At 44.3% G+C, this 27381-nt stretch overlaps 1 protein-coding gene across 3 annotated transcripts in view; it reads left to right on the top strand.

The window, feature by feature from the left end:
• The first annotated feature begins 25668 nt into the window (after positions 1-25668).
• CADM3 (cell adhesion molecule 3) overlaps positions 25669-27381 on the top strand; it is a 32468-nt gene continuing 30755 nt past the window's right edge. The window contains exon 1 of one of the 3 annotated variants that reach the window (XM_019716858.2): positions 25669-25909. In XM_019716858.2, the coding sequence (XP_019572417.1) occupies positions 25828-25909 (82 nt within the window). In that variant the 5' untranslated portion in view covers positions 25669-25827. The remainder of the gene's footprint in view (positions 25910-27381) is intronic. The other 2 variants (XM_019716855.2, XM_019716857.2) reach the window with 2 other exon arrangements.

The following is a 27381-nucleotide window of genomic DNA, read 5'->3' as shown; positions in this document are numbered from 1 at the left end:
TTAAAATGCCCTTTCTCTCTCTGTCCACACCTCTCCTCATTCATGTTAATTTCACTTCTCCCACATTCTGCAGTTGGCATTCCCTAATCCTATCCCATCTACTCCCTATACTCTGTAAAACTCAATTTCTTGGCCATACCCCCATCTGTTTTCATCTAGGGTCCATCTATTCCAAACACTGCTGTCCAGACACTATTGTTCCTGATCTCCTGCTGATTCAGCCCACTGCCCCTCTCTGTCTCTGTCCCCCTTAGCCATCATCCTTAGGACTCTCTGCGTTTCCCAGGCCTTCAAGCCCCTCTACCCCTGCCCTCAATTATTATGCTCTGTCACTTAGCTCTAGAATCTTCTTGATATTGTTATTCCTTCATCCTCAAACCCTCTTTTTCCTTTCTCTAGATTTCATTCTACATACTTCTTTACTTCCCCCTAATCCTTTTAGTCCAGATCTCTCCTCCTTAAAAATGCAGTCTATAGTACCTGTTCTTCTGAGTCTTCTTCCAGCCACTCCATATGGTACCAGATTCCTGAGCATTGTCCAGAACGACTTGCTGGTCCTTCCCGTCTATGTGATCCCAGATATCCTGGGATCTTCCTGACTCTATAGCACACATGTGTCTGTTTTGTTTCTTTGCCTGGGACTCTGCAATACTGGATTTAAAACTGGGAGGCCCTGAATAGGGCCCTTGTAATCCCCATGGCATTGAGTTACTATAGGGATAAATGGGCTGACAACCAGGTTTCTTTATCTTCCCAGTCACCACAGAGCCTCTGGTCCTTAAAGGGCAGATACTCTAGGCCCAAGGACAAAGAATTAGAAGATGGATCCTTAAGGATTCTGTGGTCATAGGTCAAGAGATTCAAGAAAACTGGTTTTGCCTAATATTAAGAGAAAACAGGGCTTTCTTCATCTTTTGCCTACCTCAGCTCCACTTCTCATTCAGCGTGGAAGGAGCCTTGAGGTGAACATAATAAAGTAGATTCTGCAATGGCCAGAGAAGACAGAGGTTCATACTTTACAATGCATCAGTTTAAACAAAACATATGACCATGAAAAGTTCAATCCCAGGGACTAAACCTGTCCTTACACACCCTGTTTCCCCGAAAATAAGACCTAGCCAGACAATCAGCTTTAATGAGTCTTTTGGAGCAAAAATTAATATAAGACCATATTATATTATATTATATTATATTATACCCAGTCTTATATTATAGTAAAATAAGACTGGGTCTTATAATAATTTTTGCTCCAAAAGATGCATTAGAGCTGATTGCCCGGCTAGGTCTTATTTTCAGGGAACCACAGTAGGAACTTCTGACAAATCATAGCAAAGTCTATACACAGTTTATGCTACACAACAGTCCGTCATTGTCTACACAGGACTGGCCCTTCTAAAGCATGTCCTAAAGAACATTCAGTCCCCACCCTGAGGACAGGGTCACGGTCAAGGGAAAGCATTTTACCTTGAGTAAACCAGTTAATCTTCTTCAGGCTTAGAGTCTCCTTTAAAAAGTGGTGGCTGAATTTCCAAGGCCCTTCCTCATTCTACCTATCTACAATTCTAAAAAACAGTATTAACAGTAATAATAATGATGATAAAAGTATTTTGAATTCTTTATCTTATTTTATCATCAGAACTATCCTAGATTATCATTATTCTCCTTTTATAAAAGAAAAATCTTGATCAAAGACATTAACATGGCTTGCACAAAGTCACTCAGCTAAGAAGTGGTGGGGCTCAGGAAACCTACAGGCACAATGTCCTGACCTCTGCCACCAATCCAAGTAGGCATCCACAGAAGATATCGGCAGAGAGGCATGGACTTACCCATTATAATTTTTCCCAGGAAGTGATATTTTGAGAACTTTCCTTACAAGTCTCTTCCCTGTCTTTGCAAAACATAAAAAATTGATGTCCAGATAGATAAAATGATTTGTTCAAGATCAGTCAGCTCATGATTCACAAAGCTGGTACTCAACTGCAGGTTTTCTGACTCCTACTTCAGGGCTCTCTTTATTCCACCATAAGGTCACTCATTGAATCGCTAGTGAATCCCCAATAGTCATTATGTACAATGTGGAGAAGGGAAGGGAGAAGAAGAGCAAAATGCTTAGTATTCAGTCTTAACTGATAAGAAAATAAAAAAGATAGAATAAACTCTTCCTGGAATAACTGAATGCTTAAAATGGGGGGAAAAATATAAAATAATTCAGTCTCATTTTTAATCTTATGCATCAGCTGAAGTTTTACAACATACTCTAATTACTTGTATAAGTTAAAAAAAAACTAGTTTGCAGATTAAATTGATAATGCTAAGTGGGTGAATGTTTGCACTCTATTTTCTATATTTCTCTAGTCTATATTTTTTGTCAACCCTCTCCATCTGTAATTACGCAACAGTGACCCGCTAGCTTCTATTTCTGAAATTTAAACCTCAGATGTAATTCGCTTCAACAGTGGTTTGGCTTAGGACGTTTGGAAAGTTTTTCTTTTTTTTCCCTTTCTTTGCTTCCTTCTCCTCCCCCCAAACCTTGATAACTCTGTTTACTGTGCATTTACTATGCATAGCAGTTTCAATGGTTCTGTTTACTTCAGACCAGTGTGTATACCTGGCACTGGTCATTTGGGAGGGGTTTTTTGCATCTCTATGGGGTTCACTCCTGATCCTGGGGCAGAATAGCCTCTAGGAACCGCTTTTGCCTGAAGTTGCCCAGCTAACTTCTCCTTCCTTTGTTCTGCGCTCCTTGCGTGTCTATAAAACCTTTTGAAGATATTGAGAGGGGAAGGCAGTCTTTGTGACAGGGAGTCCACTGTCTTCCCTTAACACTGGCATTCTGGAATAGAACCTACCTTTCTTTCCACCAACCTCGCCTGTTGAATTTTGGCTTTTGTATGGTGAGCAGCTGGACCTTTTGCACAGTAAGATTTGCATAAGAAACTGCAAGAAATAAGGAGTTGCTGAAGTCCAAAGTCCCAGGCAAGAAGTGACAAAGAACGTGGCGGAAAACACCAGACAATAGAGACCTTCATATATCATGTTAAAGGCCTTCAATTTTAATCCTGCAGGAGGTGAAGAGGCAGCAAAGGGTTTCAGTTAAGAAAGAACTATGATTTGATTTGCATTTTAGACAGTTCACTCTGATTGCTGTGTGGTGAATAATTTCAAGATGGCTCAGTGAGGAGGCTTTTGGTAAAGGTCAAGGTAAGTTATAAAGGAGATCTGGACCCCACTAATAGAACTGGCTACACAATAATAAATTGAAAGAAGATTGATTTGATAAAAATAGTTTAGGGAGAAATAATTAGTCATCCAATCACTTAAGCTGGAAACATGGAGCATGTCAAGCCTCCTTCCCTCACCTTGTTACGGATACCAGGACCAGAAAGAACCCAAGTGGCACTCAGAGAGTTAGGAAGGTCGGCTTTATTATGCCCGTGGGCTCAGCGGGATCTTTCCCAAAATACTGAGCCCTAGGAAGGTTTTGAGCAAGTTTTTATGGGTTGTGGACTTCCTTGAGTTGGGGAAGGGGTAGGTGCTGTCTGGTGATTGGCTTGGGGTGTGGCTTGCAGGGGGTTGTGTGGAAGTGGGCTGGGGCTTAGGCTGGGGACTTCTCTCTTTGCTTGGGCCACCATTTTAGGTCAGTTCCCCCATCATGTCCCCCCTGTTGATGATCGTAAGTGGTAACAACTTAGAGATCATCATATTGGCTAAGAGGACGATAATCCCGTGGGGCAGGGATCCAGGCTGCAGCCCGTCGGGTGACGGAGGTCTCTATGAAACGTATGACAGCGTTAACTATGCATGGCCTGATGGTAGCAAGGAGGAGGATCGTGAGGAGTGGGCCGGCCAGGGGTAGGAGCCAAGAGGACCAGCAAAGGCCAGAAATAGGAGGAGCTCAATGATGGCAAAGATGGAGGCGGGGCAGACGATGGGAAGCTCATCCGGCTGTTTCTTGAGGGTCAGAGTGGATGGGCCGGGTCAGCCTGGGCGATCCAGGTGTCGTCCTCCAGCTGGACTCTTTTAACCCGAGTGTGAAGGATCCATGGAACGATGCCTGAAACTTTAAGAGCGGTGGGAGTAACAAGTATGACTGTGTGAGGGCCTGTCCACCGGGGTCGGAGGGGCTCATGCTTCCAATCTTTGACCCAGACTTGATCTCCCGGGATAAAGGGGTGTACAAGGGCCCCAAGAGAAATGGGAGCCCTTTCCAGAATGTAAGCACATACATCTGTGAGGACCTTGCCTAGCGCGGCCATCTGGTTTTGGAGGCTGGAGAACCCCAGCTGGCAAATGTCGCCAGGGAGGTTGGTTAGCAGGGGAGGGGGCATCCGGAACATAATTTCGAAGGGAGAGAATCCAGATTTGCCAGGGGTGCAGTGCGCCTGAAGGACAGCTAGCGGTAGGAGGTCCCCCCACCCTAGGGAGATCTCCTGGTGGAGTTTAGCCAATGTCTCCTTGAGGGTACGGTTCACGCGTTCAACATTCCCTGAGCTTTGTGGTCGGTATGCTGTATGGAGTCTCCAGTTGATGTCCATGGCTCTGGTTACCGTCTGGAGAAGTTCTGCTATGAAGCTGGCCTGTTGTCACTGTGGATAGAAAGTGGAATCCCGTATAGCAGGGGATAATCTCCCTGAGGAGGACCTTGGCTACTTCGCAGCTCTTCTCAGTCCAAGTGGGAAAGCTTCGAACCACCCGGAGTAGGTACAGACCAGGACCAGCAAGTACTTAGTACCGCGGCAGTTTGTCAGGTCAGTGAAGTCAACTTCGAGGTCCTCAAAAGGTGCGGTACCACTTCTCTGAATCCTGGGGATGGGGTTAGGGCCGGACTTTGGATTGTTCTTTGCACAAGTGAGGCAGCGTTCTCCGATTGACTTGCAAAGAGCTGACAGCTGGCTAATGTAGAAGTTTTTGGCTAGGAGGTCCTCGAGAGCAGTTTTTCCTAAGTGGGTTAACTTGTGATATTCAGCGGTTACTTGAGGACCTAGCAGGGCTGGGATGAAGAGTCTTCCATCGGGCAGTTGCCACCACCCTTGTGGCAATCTGGTGGCCCCTTCTGACTTTGCCCATCTGAGTTCTTCTTTTGTGTACTGCGGGAGGGACATGGTGGTAGTGTCAGTGACCAAGAGTAGTTCACTAAGGCTTCCCATTGCCGCTGATTTAGCCGTCGTGTCGGCGAGCCTGTTCCCGACTGCTGAGGGCTCGTTGCCCCTCTGGTGGCCCCGACAATGGATAACTGCAACCTGCTGGGGAAGCCAAATGGCTTGTAGGAGCTTAAGGATTTCTTGTTTATTTTTAATAGTTTTTCCCTCCGCGGTCAGAAGGCCTCTTTCTTTGTATATAGCCCCATGGATATGGACGGTAGCAAAGGCATACCGAGAATCAGTGTAGATATTGACTTTTCGGCCCTTGGATAGAGTAAGGGCTCTTATTAGTGCCCATAGTTCTGCCCGTTGGGCCAACCATCCTGATGGAAGTGCCCCTGCCTCGAATACCTCATCTGTGGTGGTTATTGCGTACCCCGCATGATGTTTTCCGTCCCTCAGAAAGCTGCTGCCATCAGTATTCAGAGTATACTGGTCTGGGTTATAGGATGTGGGCTGTCCCAGAGGTCGGGTTTGGTGGCGTAGACCTCGTTGATAACCTCTATACAGTCATGTTCTGGATCCCCTTTCTTGGTTGGCAGGAAAGTGGCTGAGTTCAGGGTGCACACAGTTTCTAATGAGATCCGAGGGTTTTCCAGGAGTAGCCCTTGATACTGAGTCAGCCGTGCATTCAACATCCATCAGGGTCCTTGACTGTGCATTAAGGTGGTGACCGAGTGGGGTACTTTAACTATAAGTCTCTGGCCTAAGGTGAGCTTTGATGAGAACCACAGTGGCTGCTAGGGCCCGCAGGCATGGTGGCCAACCTGTTGCTACAGGGTCTAGTTTCTATGAGAGGTAGGCAATGGGACAGAGCCATGGTCCAACTGTTTGGGCCAGCAGTCCTAAGGCTATTTTGTCTCTTTCATGGACAAATAAGTGGAATGGCCTCTCAGCATCAGGTAACCCGAGGGCTGGGGCCTGTCCAAGTGAGCTCTTGAGCTGCTGGAAAGCGTGTTCTTGATCTTCTGTCCATAGCATGGGGGCCTTTTCTTGACCAGTTAGAGCCTCATATAAGGGCCGGGCTATTGCTGAAAAGCCAGGAATCCAGATCTGGCAGAAGCCAGCAGCCCCGAGGAACTCACGGAGAGCCCTCTGGTTGGTGGCCCGAGGGAGGGAAGTGATGACTTTCTTCCGCTCGGTGCTGAGGACCTGCTGTCCGTTGGAGATGACAAAGCCCAAGTACTGTACTTGTTTCTGCAGAGCTGGGCTTTCTTCCAGGAGACTCTATACCCCGTCTCGGGTAAGTGGGACAGGTGTGCCCGCGTCACGGTTTGACACTGGTCTCGGTGGCACAGGCTAGGAGTTATCCACATATTGCAATAGGGTGCAGCGGTATTCTTCTCAAGGGAAGGTGGCTAAATCTGAGGCTAGCGCTTCCCCAAAGAGGGTTGGGGAGTTTTTGAAGCCCTGTGGGAGCCAAGTCCATGTCAGCTGGAGCTGCCAGCTGGTATCAGGTTCAATCCATTCAAAGGCGAGCAGTGATTGGCTCTGGGGCACTAACTGAATGCAGAAAAATGCATCTTTCAGGTCCAGGCAGGTGAACCATCCGGACTCCAGGGGCAGCTGACTGAGGAGAGTATACGGATTTGGGACTACGGGGTGTAGGGAGACTGTGGCTTGGTTTACCGCTCTTAAACCTTGTACTGGCCGGTATTCTCCATTAGGCTTCCTTACCGGCAGGAGGGGCGTATTCCATCGCGACTGGCATTCTACAAGTATTCCTGCTGCTCTGAGACGGGTGAGGTGTTTTTGAATCCCTGCCTGAGCTTCCCTGGAGATGGGGTATTGGCGTAGCCATTGGGGTTGAGCTCCAGGTCTCAGTTCCACCAAAACTGGGGCCTTATGTTTTGCTAGCCTAGGCGGGTTATCTTCAGCCCAAACCTCCGGGAAATAGGCCCTGTAGGCTTCTGGGTTCTGTTCTACACTGCCGGTCCCGTAGAGCCTCCATTCTTCTTCCCTCAGGGTGGTGATAGACAGAATAAGTCTCTGACGGGGGCTGCAGTGACATGGTGGCTTGGCCTGATGGTTCGAAGGAGATTTGCGCCCCTAACCTGGTAAGGAGGTCGCGTCCCAGGAGCGGGATTGGGCAGTCTGGTAAGTAGAGGAACTCGTGCGACACGGTGTGTCCTCCTAATTTACAAGTACGAACCTGGCAGAATGGTTTGCTCTTAGCTTGATTCGCAGTGGCTCCCATTATGGTGACTCTGTGGTCCCCGAGCGGTGCCACCGGCGTGGTGACACCAGCGTGGTGACTACTGAGTGTTCTGCTCTGGTATCTACCATAAAAGTCACTGTTTGGCCCCCTACATCTAAGTCAACCGTGGGCTCGTGGGGGCCTAGTTCAAACGAGCCCGATCCTCGTCAGTCCCACTCGATTCCTGCTAATCCTATTTAGTAGGGCTCCAGGCTGGTTGGGTTGGGACCATGGGGAGGCTGAGGCTGGAAGCGGAGTGTCTGGAAGTGGCGGGGCTGCGCCAGCCGTTGGCCATGGTGCGTAGGGAGGTGCTGGCGGCTCTTCATCGGGGTCTCCATGGTAAATGGTCTTAGTCTTGTCTTTCTGGGCACGGCCTCATGGGTTCCGTGCAACAAGGATCCTGGACTGTCCCTTACTATAGGAGCAGAACCGTACCCAAGGAGGAAGGATTTGGGCTATTTCCAACCACGAGTCAATGTAAGGGAACTGGTCTGCATGTCCTGGGGTCCCGGTGACAACTATGTAGACTCAGCGAATCATGGGGAGGTCAAGCGTGCCTTCTGGGGCTCATCCCACGTCAAAACTTGGCCACTCCAGTTCACATAAAGTGCGGAGATATCCGGGGGTCATTTTGACTTCATAGTCGCCTCTGAAACCCTTCCTGAAATTCTTTAACATGCAATCTTGAACTGTGGGCTTCCCGTGATTCCCTCCCATGATGTTTGGTGTCGCGTAGACAAGGGAAGGGTTTCAATCAGGCGCCCGCCTGGCCGTGTCCCTCGCGGGAACTTTGGGTACGTCTTGGCTAAGGTGTGCCCATATAAGCCCTGGGCCCGGTTGCACTCCGAGAGTGTGAATCACCTTTATGTAGTACGATGCTACCACGGAACGCAGGTTGGGGCTCACTAGGGCTCCATAGCCAACAGGCCGTGGATACTGTTGGCTACGGATCCTGTTGGCTACAGGATTCTGGCACACAGAATCCTGTTCAGGACCAAGCACACACACATTCATTCAGGGAGGAAAGACGCCCTTCCCCCGGAACGGCCCTAACTAGAGTCTGAAGTGGGACTCAGTGGGAGGTGATCAGCTCCCCTTCTGCCCTTAGGCAGGCCTAACTGGGTCCAGGCCCCGGAGTCTTACTGTGTCCGATGTCTTGGTTGACTGTCCGTCCTTTCTCTCCACTGGGGTTCAGCAGGGAGTCACGGGCCAGAGCCGGCAGGAGGTCGCCAGTTCTGGGCCTGCCGAAATCAGCAGGGCTGCCTAGCCCCAACTCGGCTCTCCCGCCACCCTACGTCCCGTTCTCGCCCAGACCGGTGGTTCAAGGGGCCAGCACGGTTGGGTTTCCTGGTCAGGGAACCAAGAATGTTATAGATACCAGGACCAGAAAGAACTGAAGCGGCACTCAGAGTTAGGAAGGTCAGCTTTATTATGCCAGTGGGCTCAGCGGGATCTTTCCCAAAATACTAAGCCCCTAGCAAGGTTTTGAGCAGGTTTTTATGGGTTGGGGACTTCCTTGAGTCGGGGAAGGGGTAGGTGTCGTCTGGTGATTGGCTTGGGGTGTGGCTTGGAGGGGGTTATGCAGAAGTGGGCTGGGGCTCAGGCTGGGGACTTCTCTCTCCGCTTGGGCCACCATTTTAGGTCAGTTCCCCCATCAACTTTTATCCTCCAAATTTAATTAACTACAGAGTTCTATCAATTCTACCTCTTTACTAGCTCTCACTTTCTATCCCCATTGCTTTGGGTGTAGTTCAGATAGTTTACCCTTTGTAACCAGAGCTATTTGAACATTATAATAACTCCTCACTTGTCTACCTGCAACCACCTCTGCTCTACTCCTACTCATCTTCCACACCACCAGCAAAACAATTGTGATTTTTCACAATGTTTTTCCATTGACCAGAGACAAAATCCCTCAATGTTTCTCCATTGCCCAAAGAAGAGCGTAAAGGCCATGTATGATCTGATTCCTGTCCCTCTTTTCAACTTATTTACTATCATCTCCCACCCTCACCCTTGGCTTGATGTTGCACAATGCCAAAGTACTTACAGTTCCCTAAAACAGAAAAATCAAAAACAGAAAACAACTGTTCTAGTTCCACACTAACATGCGTTGGTATGAGAGTATTTCCTTTTTCTGGAATGCCCTTGTCCTATCTCCTACCAGATGATGAGTAACTTGAGTTCCTCCTACCCTTGTCAGCCTGACTGATTAGAACAGGTCTTTCTCCCCCAAGCCCAGAGATTGTTCCATAATGCCACAATTATTTATTTTTATAATGGAAAATATTAAAATGAGACCTGAGACCTTGAGACTTTTTCTGCAACTCTACCTCTAAGTGGTAGTTGAAGCTTTCAACTTTCTCCAGAGCTCCAGTCTACTGAATATTTCCTATAAGATGGGCTCCCATAAGCTTAAACTCAACATAGTTTAAATAAAACTAATCTTCCTCCATACCAAAATACTACACCCCACAAAAAAGTTCTCCTGACCCCACTATTTCTTTCCATGGCTCAGCATTTTCCAAGTCAATCACTCAAACTCCCAAACTTCGAGCCTCTTTCTTCTCCCTCTCTCTGCTTCCCATAACCAACACCAAATTTCTATAATCATCTTTTAACAGATCTCCTTAGATAAGCTTTTAAAAAAATGCTTCAGTCACTCGACACATAAGCACATGATCACTGTAAAAATATTAAACATGTAATATAAACAATTATAGCCCCCCCTTATGCCTTAAATCTCACTCCCACCCCAAGAATAATAATTTCCCAAGTTTAATATGTATCCAAATAACAGGATATTATCAAGTGCCTACTGTGTGCCAGGCATTATTCAAGCACTTTAAATAGATTAATTTATTTAAGCCTTATCATATAACCCTGGGGGGTATGTACTATTATTATCTTCATTTTCCATACAAAGAGAATAAAATACTGACAGGTTAAGTATCTTGCCCAAGGTCACACAGCCAGTAAGTAGCTATTCATTTACTTAAACACGCACTTACCTATATATGAATGCAACATGCAAATATATTGTTTTAGGCTTTTGTTTTTCCTATTTTACACAAAAAGGAATAATAATAGTATGTGTATTTTCTTTGTGTTTTTACTTAACAATACATCTTTGTACATATAAATTTACCTCATTCTTTTTAACTGTTATATGTTATTACAAAGTATGAATATACCATAATTTATTTAACTAATTCATTACTGATGAATATTTAGGTTGTTTTTCATTTCTCACTACTGGAAACAAAGATATGATTCACCTCTATAAATCATGGCACTTGTTTAAATAGATCTATAGCACAGATTTGTGGAACTACCACTGCTGGTATTTCCATTTTTAATTTCGATACATTCTGCCAAAATATCTCCAAAAAGTCTTCACCAATTTACATTCTCACTAACAATAAATGAAAGTGCTTTTTCCCCCAAACACTTGCCAACACCGGATATTACCCATTATTTTAATTTTCAACAATCTAGGGACTCTCAGCTCCTTTAACTTGTATTTCTCAAAATTCAAATTCAATTGATCATTTTTTCAGGTATTTACTGGACAATTGTATTTTTCTGAGAATTCCTACTCATACACTTTGTGTAATTTTCTCTTTAATTGTTTGTATTTTGATGTGTATTTATTGAATATTTTGCATTTTATGAATTTAGTGCCTTGCTATATATGCTGTAAATAAAAAATTCCTAGTCTTTAACTTAAAGTGTAAAAGTAAGTTAAAGATTGGGACATTTTTATTTATCTACAATTTGTCTACAATTACATCAATTTTAAAATGTCATGCAGTAAAACTTGTCAGTCATTTCCTTTATGGATTCTGGGTTTTGTGTCTTGCTTAGGTAGTTCTCTCCCACTTCAAGATTAAACATAATTTTCTATAGTTCTTAAAAATTTCGCTTAGTTGTGTTTTCTTTATAAAATTTAGCACTTTGGTCCATCTGAAATTTACTTTTGTATATGGTTGGAGGGAGGGCTCAACCTATCCCACTTCAACTGGCAAATAAATTATTCTAATGCTATTCATTAAACAGTCCAACTCCTAGTCCTGATTAGTAGTGTAGTATATGATAAAGGTAGCGTTCTTCTTACACTAAGTTCTCACATTAATTTATGACTATGTTTTCTCTCCTGTTCCATGGAACCATTTGTATATTCCCGTGCTATAAAAATTATAGCAATGAAAACATTGAAGTATAATTTTAAAGTAATTTAGGATAACTGGAAAACCCTCCTTCACTGTAAACCACATGTGTTTAAAAAATTATGAATATTCTTGACTTTATTTTCCAAGGGAATGTTAGAACTGACTGGTCAAGTTCCATAAATAAATATATATATATATATTTTTTTTTAAATAAATATATATATATTTTTAATAAAATATATATATATATATTTTAGCATAGAATTGTACTGAATTTATAGATTAAGAGGGAGAGAGAATTAACACCTTTACCATATTGAATCTGATGATTACTCTTTAAATATCAATTCAATCATATAACATCCTGCTATGAAATTTTTCCCACTAACACTGGGATAAAGATAAAATTCTTCAATGTCTGCCCTGGTTTTCAAGTTCTGCCCTCTCAAATTTAGTTTAAAGCCATCACAGCAACTTTATTTCCCTTTATTCTCAACCACAAAGTTTTTCAAACAAACTAGTTTACTTACTGTATCCTAAATAAGCCTTCATTCTCCTTGATAGACATGTTATGCAATCAGGAGAAGGACAAAGCAGATATAACCTTCGTCCACACATCATCACTCTAAAGCACTAGCATTCTGAGTCTATCGAAGGTCCACCATTACCCTTCGGCAAGACCAAAACAGGTGTATTTTTTCTTACTAACTTAAAGAGATCTAATTTTGAAGACAAAAAGAGGGGATTTTTATAGTTTAATAGTCTATGGCAATATACTGCTCTTTCAGCATTCATAGGACAGAGAACTTGGTGTTGAACAGGACAAGAGATTTGAAACTTGGAGACCTTACTGGTATCCAAACTCTCAACATGAAGAATATGTCTCCTATAGAATCTCTGACAGATAAGCTATGTATTAGAAAGGAATAGGGAAAGCTTAGAGGAACTCAGATAATACTACCTGAGAATAGAAGGCTGAAATTACAAAGACATACCACCTCACACCTGTTAGAATGGCTATTATACATAAGACAAGAAATAACAAGTATTGGTGAGGATGTGAAGAAAAGGGAACTCTTGTACACTGTTGATGGTAATATAAATTGGAAAACAGTATGTAGATTCCTCAAAAAAATTAAGAATAGAGCTACCATACAATCCAGCAATTCCACTTCTGGCTTACCCAAAAAAGTTGAAAATATTTATTTGTAAAGATAAGTGTACTCCTATGTTCACTATAGCATTATTCACAGTGGCCAAGACATGGAAACAACCTAAGTGTCTTTTGATGGACAACTGGATAAAGAAGATGTGATACATGTATACAATAGAATACTACTCAGCCATAAGAAAGGATGAAATACTACTATTTGTGACAATATGGATGGATCTTGAGAGTATTATGCTAACTGATATAAGTCAGATGGAAAAGGACAGATACCATATGATTTCAGGGGTGGCTGGATGGCTGGTTGGTTAGAGCACAAGCTCTTAACAACACGGTTGCCAGTTCGAGTCCCACATGGGCCAGTAAGCTACGCCTTCCACAACTAGATTGAAGACAACAGCAGGAGTGGTGGCCGGATGCTTCAGTTGGTTAGAGCGTGAGCTCTCAACAACAAGGTTGCAGGTTCAATTCCTGCATGGGATGGAGGGCTGTGCCCCCTGCAACTAAAGATTGAAACCAGCGACTGGACCTGAAGCTGAGCTGTGCCCTCCACAACTAGATTGAAGGACGACTTGACTTGGAGCTGATGGGCCCTGGAAAAACACACTGTTCCCCAACATTCCCCAATAAAATAAAAATAAATAAAATAAAATGACATTAAAAAATACATGATTTCACTTATATGGGAGATATAGAACAAAATGTAACAAATCAACAAACAAACTCATAGCTACAGACAACAGAAGGGTGGTTATCAGACAGAAGGGTGGTTATCAGAGGGGACAGGGTTTCGGAGACAATGAAGGAGGCCAAATATATGGTGATGAAAGGAAATTAAGATTTTGGGTGGAGAGTATACAATAAAGTATACAGATATCATGTTACGAAGTTATACACCTGAAATTTATATAATGGTATTAACCAATGTTACCCCCAATAAATTTTAAATTTAATTAAAAATGAAAAACAACCATACAGTAAAAAACTGATTCATTAATTAATCTAAAAAATGTTTTATGTACATGTTCATAACTCAGATGAGCTGAGAGCTAGTATGTCCAAGAAGCTGGGAAGAAGCTGCATTACAGCAAAGCGACCACACCGAGGGAGCAGAGGATCACGAATGGCAAGGGGTCAGGATGACCACAGGAGGGTAGCAGAGAGCAGGCTAAACAGTGGAGCTCTGGGTTAAGAGTGATCAAGTTATTGGAACTGAAAATCTAGATTCAAGCAGTACTTTACATTTAGACAACGGGCAGAGCAAGATTCTATGGTACAAGCAGGTAGATCAGAGAAACATCTCTCACACTACTGCTCCAAAGTGAAGGGGGTACTAACGTGCATTGAATTATCAACTAGGAGTTTTGCATAAATGTCCTTACTTAATCTTCACAACAAGCCTACAAGAGAGTAAGAATGTCTAATGTTTAACGAAAAAACTGACCTCAGATAAAGTGGAATAGTTGGCATTCAAGCCCAAGTGAGTAAAATTTCAATATCCATGCTTTCTCACTGCCCTGCACTGTCTCCTTAATGAGTCAGGAATGGCTCCTTGCAGGTGGACCCAGAACCAGTTTACCTTTCTTTCTTAAAGCAGGACACACAGTCATTCCTGGACCTTCACAGTCCACATCTTTCACTACCTTCGTGTGAATATAGTGAGAATACACCCAAAGTATTTCTAGTTTAAGCACAAGAATAGCAGGTGCAATGGTCAGCCTGACAGGCATGTGCATGTGGGGACACTAGTCCATAAGGAAGCCCTGGGATTGGAAGCACAGGTGGCAAATCTCATTAGGTGTCACCTGGCTAGGGAATATTACTCTAGTGGTAGCAAGTTCTGGAATTTTAGGGCTTAAAAAGATCTTAGGACCAAAATGGTCCACAATGACCATGAATTAACCAAAGAAGACAGTTTAAAAATCAAGACAACAGAAAAACATACAAGAGGGCCTAGAATAGCATTTGTGTTCAACTCATAACCATCAGCCATGGCCTTATTCACCTACCAGAACCTATTCTGAACCCAGCTATCTAAGAGAAAAGGATCAAAGAAGAGGTTCTGAAATGATGAAAGAACTGGCAGAAGGTTAAGAATTAGGACACTTCACCTGTTATATGGGAGGTTGAAGGGCAATTTAAAAACAGTCTTAAAGCCGCTAGAGGGACATATGTATGAAGAGTGATGAAACAATATGGTGAATGTTTAAATTTAAAAAATTATTACAGTAAAAAACACATTGTCATTAATCCCCCATAAAATACTCCCCCTCACTTCAAATACATTTATCCCATCTTTCTTGCCACTTTCTGAAGCAGTTCTGGAAGTCTTCTTTCGTAAGAGTCTTTAGTTGCACTGTAGTGGCTGCCTCAATGTCCTGAATAATTTTGACTTTGGGAAAGAGCTAGAAGTCGCATAGTGCCAGATCTGGTGAAGAAGGTGGATGAGGACACACTGTAATATTTTTATTTGACAGAAATTGCCGTATACCAGAAGCGATGTGTGACACAGAGCATTGTCATGATGGAGGATGATTTATGGCACACTTTAAAACTCACCTTCTCTCAACTGTAGCTCACACCCGACAGACTGCATCAAACAAATTGAAACTTGTCACACACTGTTACTAAGGTTCAATATGCTGCTTCTCGCATTGAAGATCCCTGTCTTTCCATTGGATGGCATTCAGCAGCTGCATTCACCATATTTGTTGATCACAATGGCTCCATGTCACACATCGTTTCTGGTATACAGAAATTTCTGTCAAATAGAAACATTATTGTATGTCCTCATCCACCTTATTCACTGGATCTGACACCATGTGACTTCTGGCTCTTCCCCAAAGTCAAAATGATCATGAAAGGTAAACATTTTGAATAGATTCAAGACATCAAGGCAGCTACGACAGCAACTAAAGACTCTCATGAAAGAGGACTTCCAGAACCGCTTCATAAAGTGGCAAGAATGATGGGATAAATGTGTTTGAAGTAGGGGGAATATTTTGAGGGGGATTAATGGCAATGTGTCTTTTACTATAATAATTTTTTAAATTTAAACATTCACTGTAATTTTTTATCATGCCTTGTAGAGGCAAGTAAAGAGAAAGAAATGCTTCTTTCATGAACCAGAGGGAAAAGCCTTAAATGGCAGTGGAAGGTTTACTTTGGGCCTAAGAAAAAAGTTCTTTTCTTTTATTTTTTATTCCCCCACCCAGGTCTTCTGCCTCCAGCCCCCTGCACCCCCCTCCTCCGGTTCAAGCCATTGTTTCTCAGTCTATTTGTGTAGGACACAGCTCCCTGGCCTATGCTGGTATTATGAGCCTTGCGTCCCACCCCCCTGAGGCAGTCGGTCACCAGTCATAGGTTGGCTGCTCACAGCAGCTCACGGCAGCTCTTGCTGGCTACCAGCTGCTCACGATGGCTGCTGCTCATGACAGCACACGGCCACTCACACTGGCTACCGGCCACTCCTGGAAAGCAGCACATGGTAGCACGCAGCAGCCCACCGCAGCCCACGCCGCCCTCAGGCTGCTCACCGCAGCCCAGCTCCAGGGAGAGACGTTGTTCACAATCTTAGCTGTAGAGGGCGCAGCTCACTGGCCTATGTGGGAATCAAACTGGCGACCTCGTTAGGAGCATGACGCTCCAACTACCTGAGCCACTGGGCCGGCCCCAGAAAAATGTTCCCAATTGTAAAATCAAAGTGTAAGATCAAAGAATGTGGATACTCTTCTCCAAATATGATGAGTGATAGTATTCTCTTTTATGCATTCATTCAAACATTTAATAAGCACCTATTATGTGCCAGGAGTTGTTATGTACAATATCCTTTTGATTTCCAGCAATATAGCTTTGAACAAAATTGAGGTTTCTTTTCTTATGGAGCTATGTCTACTGTGAGAAGGGGTACAGACAACAAATAAACAAACAAAAGATAAATTATAAAGAAAGTAGCAGAAAATTGGTAAGTGACTGAAAGGGAATGAAACAGCTCTTTGAGGAGGTGACATTTAAACTGAGATGTGCAAGCAAGAGCAGCTTTGCACAGAGCAGAGAGGGAAAGTTCCAGTTTAGAATGCCCAGCCAGTGCAAAGGTTTAGTGTGAGCATGAGTTTGGTGTAGAGAAATACAAAAGGAGGGAGAGTGTGGCCAAGAGGTTACATGAAGTCAGAGAGAAAGGCACAGGTCAGATTGCATAACATTTTATAAACAAGATTAGCAATCACTGAAGAGAATAGTCAAGAAAATTATTTGTTGAAGAACTCAGTAATACTTTGGTTTTAAAACTTAACACAACTGTGTTCTAATGAACTATTCACATGTATGGTTCTCTCAGGAGTCAGCGAGCTCTTTGTGAGGTAGGCTGCTTGTCAAGATTGTCAGGGCCTGGGGATCACCTGGGAGCATTTGTTAACAGAAAGGTTGGGATCTTTGTCATTAAAATTCGGAACCAGAATCTCCTGGGTACCTGTATTATTTTTAACAGGTGCCCATGTAACTCTTATGATCAGGCACAGATGGATACACTGGTTTGTGGGAATGACCAGGGACTTTGGTGACACACCTGAATTAAGATCTCAGCTCCACCAGTTAATGTGTGACTTGTAGGAAGTTACCACACTTCCTGAGCTTCATTTTCCTCATCTGTAAAATGGGAATAATCCTACCTACAAATCACAGGGCTGTGCTTGAAAACTAAATGATAGAACATATGTAAAGTGCCAGATAGACAGTAGGCACTCCATGAATGTTGAATGACTATATAATGAATATAAGAAACATACATATGAATGAAAAACTATATATACACAGTGATTCTTTGCAATGCTTGTTGTATTGAGTCTGCAATGTTTCTTACCACCAGCAGAGAGCCCAGGATCTCAAAGAGTGGAGGTAAGATCCTGGACCAGAAACCAACCTCTACCCTCTGTCTCCTCTTTAGCCTTTCTTCTCTTTCGTCCTGTTCAACTGGCCTAGCTTTTCTCCTCTCCACCTCTACCCTCCCCCCAAACATAACATAACTCACAAAGCTTTGCTCCCACTCCAATATGCCCTGGAGATGACCCCCAGCTGGTTGCCAGGAAGATGGTCTGAGTAACAGGTACAACTGAGTGCAGGCAGTTCCTGCCAGGCACTGCCTAAGGTGACCATCCATCCCAGTTTGTAAGGGACTTTCCCAATGCTAACACTGAAAGTCCTGGGAAGTGCCTCACTCAGTCTCTGGCAAGCCAGGACAGCTGGTCATCAACACTAACCCCTTCCTCCATACACCTTCATGTTGCTGTGCACCACTGTCTGTATCTGTGTCCATGACACTGGCCACACTACGGTGTTTCCCCGAAAATAAGACCTGGAAAATAAGCCCTAGCATGGTTTTTCAGGATGACATCCCCTGAACATAAGCCCTAATGTGTCTTTGGGAGCAAAAATTAATATAAGATCTGGTCTTATTTTCGGGGAAACACAGTGTGTATTGTTGTCTGGATCCTACCACAGTGCTGTAGGTATTATCTCCACCTAACCCATAGGATCAGACAAGACCACACTCAGTGGGTCCTATGCAATATCATGCTACTAGATTTGTGGTTCCCAGAAAGATCAGGCTTCTAATTCAAATAATATGTATCCCCCAGCCCATCTATCCACCACTGCCAGAGTTATTGCTCTAAAATGAAAATCTGGGAGCAGACGGGTGGCTCAGTTTGTTAGAGAGCGAGCTCTGGGCAACGGGCTGCCAGTTCGATTCCCACATGGGCCAGCTAGCTGCACCCTCTTCAACTAGAATAAAGTCAATGAGCTGTCACTCAGCTCCTGGGTGGCCAGATGGCTCAGTTGGTTGGAGCACGGGCTCTCAACCACAAGGTTGCCAGTTCGATTCCTCGACTCCCACAAGGGATGGTGTGCTCCGCCCCACTGTAACTAAGATTGAACACAGCACTTTGAGCTGAGCTGCCGCTGAGCTCCTGGATGGCTCTGTTGGTTGGAGCGCAGGCTCTCAATCACAAGGTTGCCAAAAAACGCCCCCTGCAACTAACAACAGCAACTAGACCTGGAGCTGAGCTGCACCCTCCACAACTAAGATTGAAAGGACAACAACTTGACTTGGAAAAGTTCCGGAAGTACACATTGTTGTCCAATAAAGTCCTGTTCCCCTTCCCCAATAAAATCCTTTTTTTTAAAAAAAAAAGGAAGGAAAGAAAATCTAGCACTGACAATTCCTTGCTTAAAACCCTTCAATGATTCCTTGTCTGCAGAATAAAGAACAATCTCTAGCATAAATTCCCTTCACAATCTAGCCACACTGACTATACTGTTTCTTGCATTTGCATATGCTGTTCCCTCTTTTGTAATGACTTACATCCTTTTTACACCTGGCCAACACCTAGTCACTCCTTAAAGTCTTCTACAAATTTAATTGTGGCCTCTTATTTGATTCTGTGGTGACTTATATATAATTGTACTGCAGCATTTGTCACATGGTGTAGTAATTGCGTGTTTGCTTACCTTCCCTACTGGTCTAGGAGTTCCTTGAAGGTAAGTTTCATGACTTACTGATTTTTGTACTTTCAAGAGCCCAGTACCAGACACTGACATTTTGTTGTGGCATTTTTTAACAATCACTCCTATTCTATGACTCTAAAAAGCAAACTATTACTATCAAATTGATCTTGATTATCAAGTATTTTGCATCCCTAAATATTACCCTATCCCTGACCCTTGCATTATTGCTCACAAATAAAATAAGGCTCAAAAATGGGGTGGGAGCAGGGGATGGCATAAGAGCATCCAATGATCATTTTACTTTGTAATTAAAAAATAAAACCTGGGAGTTTATAGATTTTTTTAATACAGAGCAATAAAACAGCAGGGACAAAACACCTAATTTCAACTAGCATTGTGCATTGCATATAAAAACTCAATAAACTATAAATGAATAAATGATCAGGAGTTCTATTCTAGACATATAATTTTTTGTGTTCTTATACGTTCACCAAGTATGACTATAAAGTGACAAAACTCTTGTTTTATTTTGTTTGTATTAACAAACAAACAAGAATGACATTGCTCAGAAATTTCTAGAACTCCTCTTTGGGAACTGCCTTAAGAACCAACATATTAGTCAACCTATAAGCCATTTCTTATTACTTTACAGTCAAATCTGCTTTTTGTATTACCCAGTATGATCTTTCACTTATCCATAAGGCTTGTATCCCAAAGATATTTGGCTATTTTCAAAATTAAAAGCCAAACTCAAAGAATGAAAATTTTCTATAACTGATGATATGCAAAAGGATGTGGCAGGCTCTAACGTCAATTCCAAGAATTACAAAATATACCCTGAATAAGTGGATGAAAATAAGTGTACATGTATATTAGAACCACTCATCTTATTTTGGACACATTGCATCTCTAAGAACACATACATACCTTCAGGGAGTATGCCAATGAAATGTGGTTATATACAAATGTGCTTCTGGGAAAAAAATGGTTTATTAAGCCTATGTGTTTAGAAATAGATTATTTCAGGTTAATTTAGTAGAATTAACTGAGAATATACTGTTTTTTCCATTTCTGTGCTAAGCAGGAATAGCAAGATTCATGAAATATCATTCCTGCCCTCAAAAGGCTCACAGTTAGAGAAGAAAAACATGTAGACAAACCACTGCAACACAGTGAAAAAAGTGTAACAGTGGAAGTATATATTCAATGTAGTGGTAACACCCAGCAAGGAGTGATGAGCTCTGGGTAGAAGGCTTCACAGAGGCGGGGACACCTCATCGAAGTCTGGGTGGATAAACACAAGCACAAGTTTCATCAGGCTTAATGAGATGGGCAATCCAAGCACAGGAAACAGTATGTGCAAAGACACTGAGGCATGAAACAGCAGTGTGTTTGGGAAATTACAAGCCATTTGATGTTACTGGAGCAAGGAATGCAAGTGGAAGAATGCAAAGATATTTTGCTGGAGAGGTTACAGACACAGATACATGTAACTGAAATTGTGTATTTTTGTTTGCAGATGATTGTGTGTGTCTGCTGTCTTTCCAAAATACATCAATCGGCCTGTAACTGAAGCAACAGTGGCACTCATATTTACTACATTGTTTATTTTTGCCTGAATTTATCACAAAAAAGATTTTCCTGGTCTCCACTCATATTTGTTCTATTCTCCGATTACTCTCTCGCCTTTTACTCATTTCCCTCTGAGTGCTAGTTCCCTTGCTTTTCTCCATTGTACTGTTTCCTCCCCTTGATTTGAATCCATCTAGAGTCTCACAGTAGGCCATCTTTCTTTGCAATATCTCTCCTTTAGAACCAAGATCAAATGACCTCTTCTCTCATAAGCCTTCCTGGCTAAGTCTAGTGATTAAAAATTGAGGTTTTAGAACAAGACAAATCTGTATTTAAAACCTGGGTCTTTCATTCACCATCTTTGTGCTCTTGTGCTAGTCACTTGGCTTCTCCAGGCCTTGCTGCCCTCATCTGTAAAATAGGGGTAATGCATACTGTACAGAGAGCTTGTAAGTATTAAAATATATAATAAATGTAAAGAGCTTAGTATATAAAAGCTTGGCCTTTAACATTGTTAATCATAAATTCAAATTGTCCAGTGTCAAATTGTCTAACGTATTAGACATGACTTAGATGGTCCAAAACTGCAATTACTTTTGTACCAGCCTAATACATGCATAGGTGGTTTCACTAGTATTTACCTTGACTTTATCTGTCTTCTGATGACTTGGGAGGCAGGGCTGCTGCACTGCACAACTCCAACACGAATGGTGCAGTACGGCCAGTCTGGTAAGCAGAAGGAGGCTTTTCCTTTCAGTTTGTTTCTTTCTACAGTTTGATTGTTTTAACTTTATGAATACATTACTTTCATGTTTTAAAGTGTCGGTGGGGTTTCTGGGCAGGGAGATTTGGGCTTTTTGTTGGTTGGTTTGCTCAGTTTCTATTTTGTACTATGTATTTTTTTTTTAAACCCCAACTAACAATATACTTTTGAGAAACTCAGTATATTAGAAATCATTCTAGTCAGAATTAGTTAGGATTTTAGAAAAAGGTCGCTCAAAAAATATTTGTTGACAGAAAGAGAAATGAGCACAGGCTTTCCAGTTAAGCAGAAATTAAACAATGGATTTGGATCCAGTATTTACAAATTACATAATCTAGTTAAATCTTTGTTTCCTCACATTTGTAAGACAACTAACAATTCCAACCACATTAGTGTACTTTCAGGTACCTAAATGAGATACTGTGTGTGTAAAGTACTCAGCGCAAAGTCAGCATACAATTAAAATGGGTTCTTAGTAAATGGTACCTGTAATAATTTTTATTATGTGCAAGTCACTGTCCTAGTTGCTGATTTATACCAGGTTAGAATTAAGATACTGATTAAAATTGACAATTAAATTGGGGTTGGTATTAGGATTAGTAGTTAGGGTCTATAATAAATTAGGGTTAGGACTGAAATTATTATAGCACTCAATTAAGGTTAGAATTAAAATGCATACAGAGGTTATTATTAAGGATGGGGTTGATTATAACTGGATAATAGAAGAAGCAGAATAAGGAGTACTGGTTTAGTTGGGTGGAAAATAAAAGAGGAAAACTATGTGGAAACCTATGTAGAATTTACTAATAAAGAAACAGTCATACAGAGAAGAAAGGTTAGAGTGCAAAGCAGAAGTGAGCCACATCTTCTGAGTTTTTCCCCCCAGGTGCTGGCATCCCCGTCCCAGAGGAATATGTAGTATTCACCCGACTCAGGCTGAGTTCCCTCCTCTCCTTCCACAGGAGAAAGGAATACCCAGGGCCCACACAGCTGGGTCGAGCCCAGCACCAGTGCCAGCTCCACATTCCACACCCCCAGCTACCCAGGCTGTTGCTGAGTGGACAGGCATCCAGGAGCCAAAACACCCCTTTTCTGTTCCCCCCACCCCCATTTTCACTGTAGCTATCAGTTCTTTAATCCCACAGACAACCTACTACAGATTTTGTGCAAGTCTCTGGGACATATTGTATATCATAGCACTTTAGAGTGGTAAATAACCATAGAAATCATGATCCCACAAGGATACTTTTATTTTACCCATTTTTATGATGGGAATAATCCTTGTAGATCAGTCTTTCTTTCTTTGTAAAACTCTATTCCTAGTGAATAAGGTGCCTGTAAGAAGCTAGATGCACATGTACAAGGGGCATTAGAATGATTACAGACAAGGAGTTATTCCAGCGGATACATCACATCTGTAGGAAAAACTACCCTTTCACTCTGAGTTATGCATGAGTGAGGAATTCCTCAAATTATACACTTCTGGGGAGTATTGGGAGAGTCTCCTTATTCCTCTTGCCTCCAGGGATACTATGTGCCTCCCCATGCAACATTGGTAACCCATTACTACACAGCTTTGTGAACAAAGAAAGTCACTTAACTTCTCTGAGTTTCATTTTCTTCATCTGTTCAACAAGGGGTATTAATTAGGTAACCTTGAAGGTCCCTTACGACTCTAATACTCTTTTATTCTATCATTCTAAAAGCCAATGACGGTTTCTTATTTACAGGGTCTAAAGTGCTACCAAACTGATGATGATGATGCAGAGAGGAAAAGAGCATTCCAGAATCTCATTTGCTCACTTTTAATACTCTCTCCAAAACAGCTCTCTTCCTTTCCTCCCACCCTTGGTTCTCCTCCCAGGCGGTTCCAGTGCAGGGTGAGGCCAGACCAGCAGAGTCATTAGGAGGATTAAGGGAGGCCATCAGAAGGGGCCACCGCAGAGCAGCAGATAGAAACGATGGTTGGTTAGAAGAACTTGGGACATAATCCCACAGCCTGTGGTCCTCATCCCACCATCCCCACTCTCACTCCCCCCATCCCACTAACCTGTCCTCTCTTAAGGCCTCTTACATGACCTCTAAGGTTTCTTCTAGCTCCAAAGAAAATACTCTTTATCCATCAAGACACTTTAACTAGGATAGCCAATCCTTCCACTCTGAAGCCCCATTCTCTTTCTGAAAACACACCCACTCCTTGCTTCTGTCTTCATGACTAAACTTATGCCAACCTGGTCCCACCTCTGTCAGAAAGTCCAGTCTCCCCCTTATCTCTCCCTCCCCCAGACCATAGTCCACGTCCTCTCTTGCTTATACCCGGGTCTCCATATCCCTCAACTACACTATCCCCCTATCTTTGCCTCTGAGATTTCAAGACGCCAGAGAACCCAGAAAAGAACAATGGTTTAGAATCACTGAGATGTGTCAAGGCAGGAAAGTCAGGCAGCCCACGGTGGTCAAACACTTTCCTGCCAGTAATTCTTAATGTCCAGACACTCAGGAAATGTTCAAGAGGCAGGCAGAGCTTTTTCCCCAGAAACCATAGTTAAGTTCCAGAAACAGTGAGAGAAAAACAGTGGGGCAGCATTCTGACCATCCTGAAGGATGTCCCTAGAGAATATTCTCTCTTGGTCTCTCCTTCAGTGACTAGCATTTTTATAGAGCTTTACTGGTGACAAAGTGCTTTCCACATCCTTGTCCTTGTATCCATCACAAGAGCTGAGAAAGCCTGTCTGAGAGGGGGAAAGATTACCTAAACATTAAGGATGAGCAGAGCGAGGCACAGCCATCAGTACAGGAGGGACTGGTCCAAGAGTTGGAAGTCATGCACCCAAGTCCCTCATCTAGGGACAAAATATGGCCTCACAGGATGGGAAGGAACTTTGAAAATCATATTGTTCCATGTCCTAGCCAACAGTTGTGTTTTCTACTATTAACTGTAAATATAACCTTCGCTGGGTCAGTTAATATTCTGTGGACCTAAGTTGCACCAGAATAATAAGGAGTTGGACCAAGTATTTTCTAAGAATGATTACATACTTTGATTTGGAGATTCTAAAATTTAGAAATTGATTCCCAAAAACTGCACAAACTGACTCAGAAGGATTCTTACTGAGATGAACCAAACCTCTTCCAGAGATACTCAACTACAAAGAACAACAACCCCAGGGACTGGGGACTCTTGAGCCAAGAGCAAGTATAGACACCCTGCCGCTCATCTATGCTATATCTGGACTCAAGGCCACGAACTGCATCAGTCACAGATGCACTGGTCCTTGAGGGGCAGCTTCCAGAGAGTCAGTAGATCAGACCATTCATAGAGAAATTTTACTCACTAAAACGTGAGAAGGGAGGAAAAGCTCTTCTGAATGAATAAGAAAGAAAAAAAAAATATTGGGGGGAAGGCCTGGGAGTAAAGGGATAGGAAGGATTAAGGGAGAAACTATTGCGTTGCTTTGTAGCCCACTTGGTTGGGCAAGAGTCTGAAGTGAAACCACTGCTTTTTTTTTGGCGGGGGGGGGGGGGGGGGATAATTTCTGTGACAAGGGGTTGAGGGAAATGTTGAGTCCCACCGCCTGGGGGTTGCTAGAAGATGCCTTTCAAGGGATAGTGCCTGGGGCCACAAATTGTTGCTGGAAAGGTAACTAGGGGATCTTGGATCAGAGGATCTAGGGATGTTAGTCTTTAGGAGAATGGTCAAGGAAACTGGTCACCCACTGGGGAGATGTCCCAGGATACTTTGTTGATAAGTAGACCCTCTTAGGCTCTTGGGGATCCCAGTTGCCAAGGGGGGATGTCGGGCTGAAGGATTTTAGGCTAGTGGGCACGCCCTTGTCCAGGCCTGCAGTGGCCGCTCTTGCCAGCTGGCCTAGCGCCCTGTCCCACTCCCCTCTCCACCCCAAACCTAAGAGGGGTGCGCACTGGGTCCCGCTGTTAAGCCAGCTCCCTCCCTCTGCTCCACACCCGAGCCAAGCTGGCGAAGATCCCGGGGGACAGGGTGGAAGGCACCACCACGGCACGGAAGGGGCGTGGGGGCGGGGGGAAGTGGGGAATGCGGCAGCCTCGCCCCCCCTCCGCGACCAGCCCAGCCCCCCATCACCCCCCCTCCACCTCCAACCGAATGGTTTGCTCCAAGCGCCCTATTTAATCCCCGCGACTGCAGCAGCGCAGGCTCCCTCCCGGTCCCCGCCTCGGCCCCGGGCTCCCAGCGGCTCCGGGGCGCCCTTTCGGTCAGTCATCGTCTACCCCCTTCCCAGCCCCTCGGGACCCAGGCTTGCCCGCGCCCAGCAGGGAGCCAGCCGGGAAGCGTGATGGGGATTTCTTCCGTCCTGCCCCTGCTCCTGCTCTTTGCCTGCAGCTGGGCGCCCGGCGGGGCCAACCTCTCGCAGGACGGTGAGTGAGGGAGGGGGCGGCGCCAGGGGAGGTGGGCTGCTCCCAGGGCGGGGGTTCCGAGCGCCACTGGGGGCGGAGGTCGTCTGTGGCTTTGTTTGGACGTAGGATTCAAGTCGCCAGCTGCTGGTGATCCCCCTGTGCTCGTCTGAGCGCTCGGGTCTCGATGGGTCGTGGGTGTGCCGGGTATACATGTTCCTTGTACACCGTCGAGTGACTGCGTGTGCACCGTGGTTGGGGTCTGCTATATAGCAGCCCGGGCTCTGGATGTGTTGATGTCCGTGTGTGTCTGGGTGTGCGTGTCTCTGTTGGTGTCTGGTTCTGCGTTCCTGTGTCAGCATCTGTGTGTATGTCTGTGTCAGTGTGTGCTGGGGGCGGAGTGAGACAGGGCGTGTGTCCGGTGTTTGTGTATGTCTGGAGGGTTGGATGGCCAGTGCAATCCCCCAAACTGCTGTATGCAAACATTTCTGCTCCCCCACCCGTGGCGGAGCTCAGAGTGCCCAGGGAAAGGGGCTGGGTGAGGCTGCTGAGGGGGGCGTGGGCAAAGAAGGCGGGGGGGGGGGGGGGGGGGGGGGACCTTCTCCTTGGAGCAAAACAACAACACAGGGCGGAGGAGGCCCTGCGATGGCAATATCCCTAGCGGTGGCTGAAGCTGGAAGAAGAAACCCAGACTGGAAAAGGTGGGGGTAGGTTAGGCAAAAGAAAGGATCAAAAAGATATTTGTGAAGGAGGATGCACAGAAAACCCGAAGCTTTCCTAGGCTAAACACTGATTGTCCCAAATTTGGGGAGGAGTAGCATGCCCAGCCCCTTTTCTCCAGTCTGGAACTCAAACCTTTTTTGGCTTGTAATGGTAGAGAGATGAAGGAAGAGAGTGGGGAGAGAAAAGAGGTAGGGCCAGGGGTGAAGGGACTTGGGAAGAGCCCCTCCTGTCCTGGACCAGGCTATGTAGGTCAGCATTGTGTGGGCACCTCAGCTTTCTTAAAGGCTGCTTATGGTTAATAGGGTGGCAGGGGCAGTTTGTAAGGAGACCAGGAAGAGAGTCGGAGCCTTGGGTCCCAGAGGAGGGAGGGCAGGCTGTGATGGGACTAAAGGAATGCATCTTCCAGTCTCCTTCACCCTAGTAAGAGCAAGGGCTGAGGGGGAGGGGGAAGAGGAACTGGGCACTCTGCGGAGCAAAGGGATGTGGGGAGAGTGAGGGGGAGCCTGGCTATGCCAGGCCAGATGCCAATGAAAAACAGAAAGAACCGCAGGGGAGGAGAAAAGGGAGGAGGCTCCTGATGATGGACCCAGTGGCCAGCAGGGATGGGCACAGGGTGGGGCAGGGGTGGAGGGGGGGGGGTTGAAACTGGGGAGGATGATGTAGAGAATTTCATCTGAAGAAAACAGGCGAAGAGCCAGGGTGCTGGAGGAATAATCGGTCCATTTCACCTGACCTCCCCCAGCCCCGTTTCCGTCATGGTTAAGGAGCTTCTG

This window comes from Rhinolophus sinicus, linkage group LG17, assembly GCF_036562045.2.
Source record: "Rhinolophus sinicus isolate RSC01 linkage group LG17, ASM3656204v1, whole genome shotgun sequence".
NCBI lineage: Eukaryota > Metazoa > Chordata > Mammalia > Chiroptera > Rhinolophidae > Rhinolophus > Rhinolophus sinicus.
Note: the sequence above shows the minus strand (reverse complement) of the source record. Positions and strands in the feature narration are given on the sequence as shown.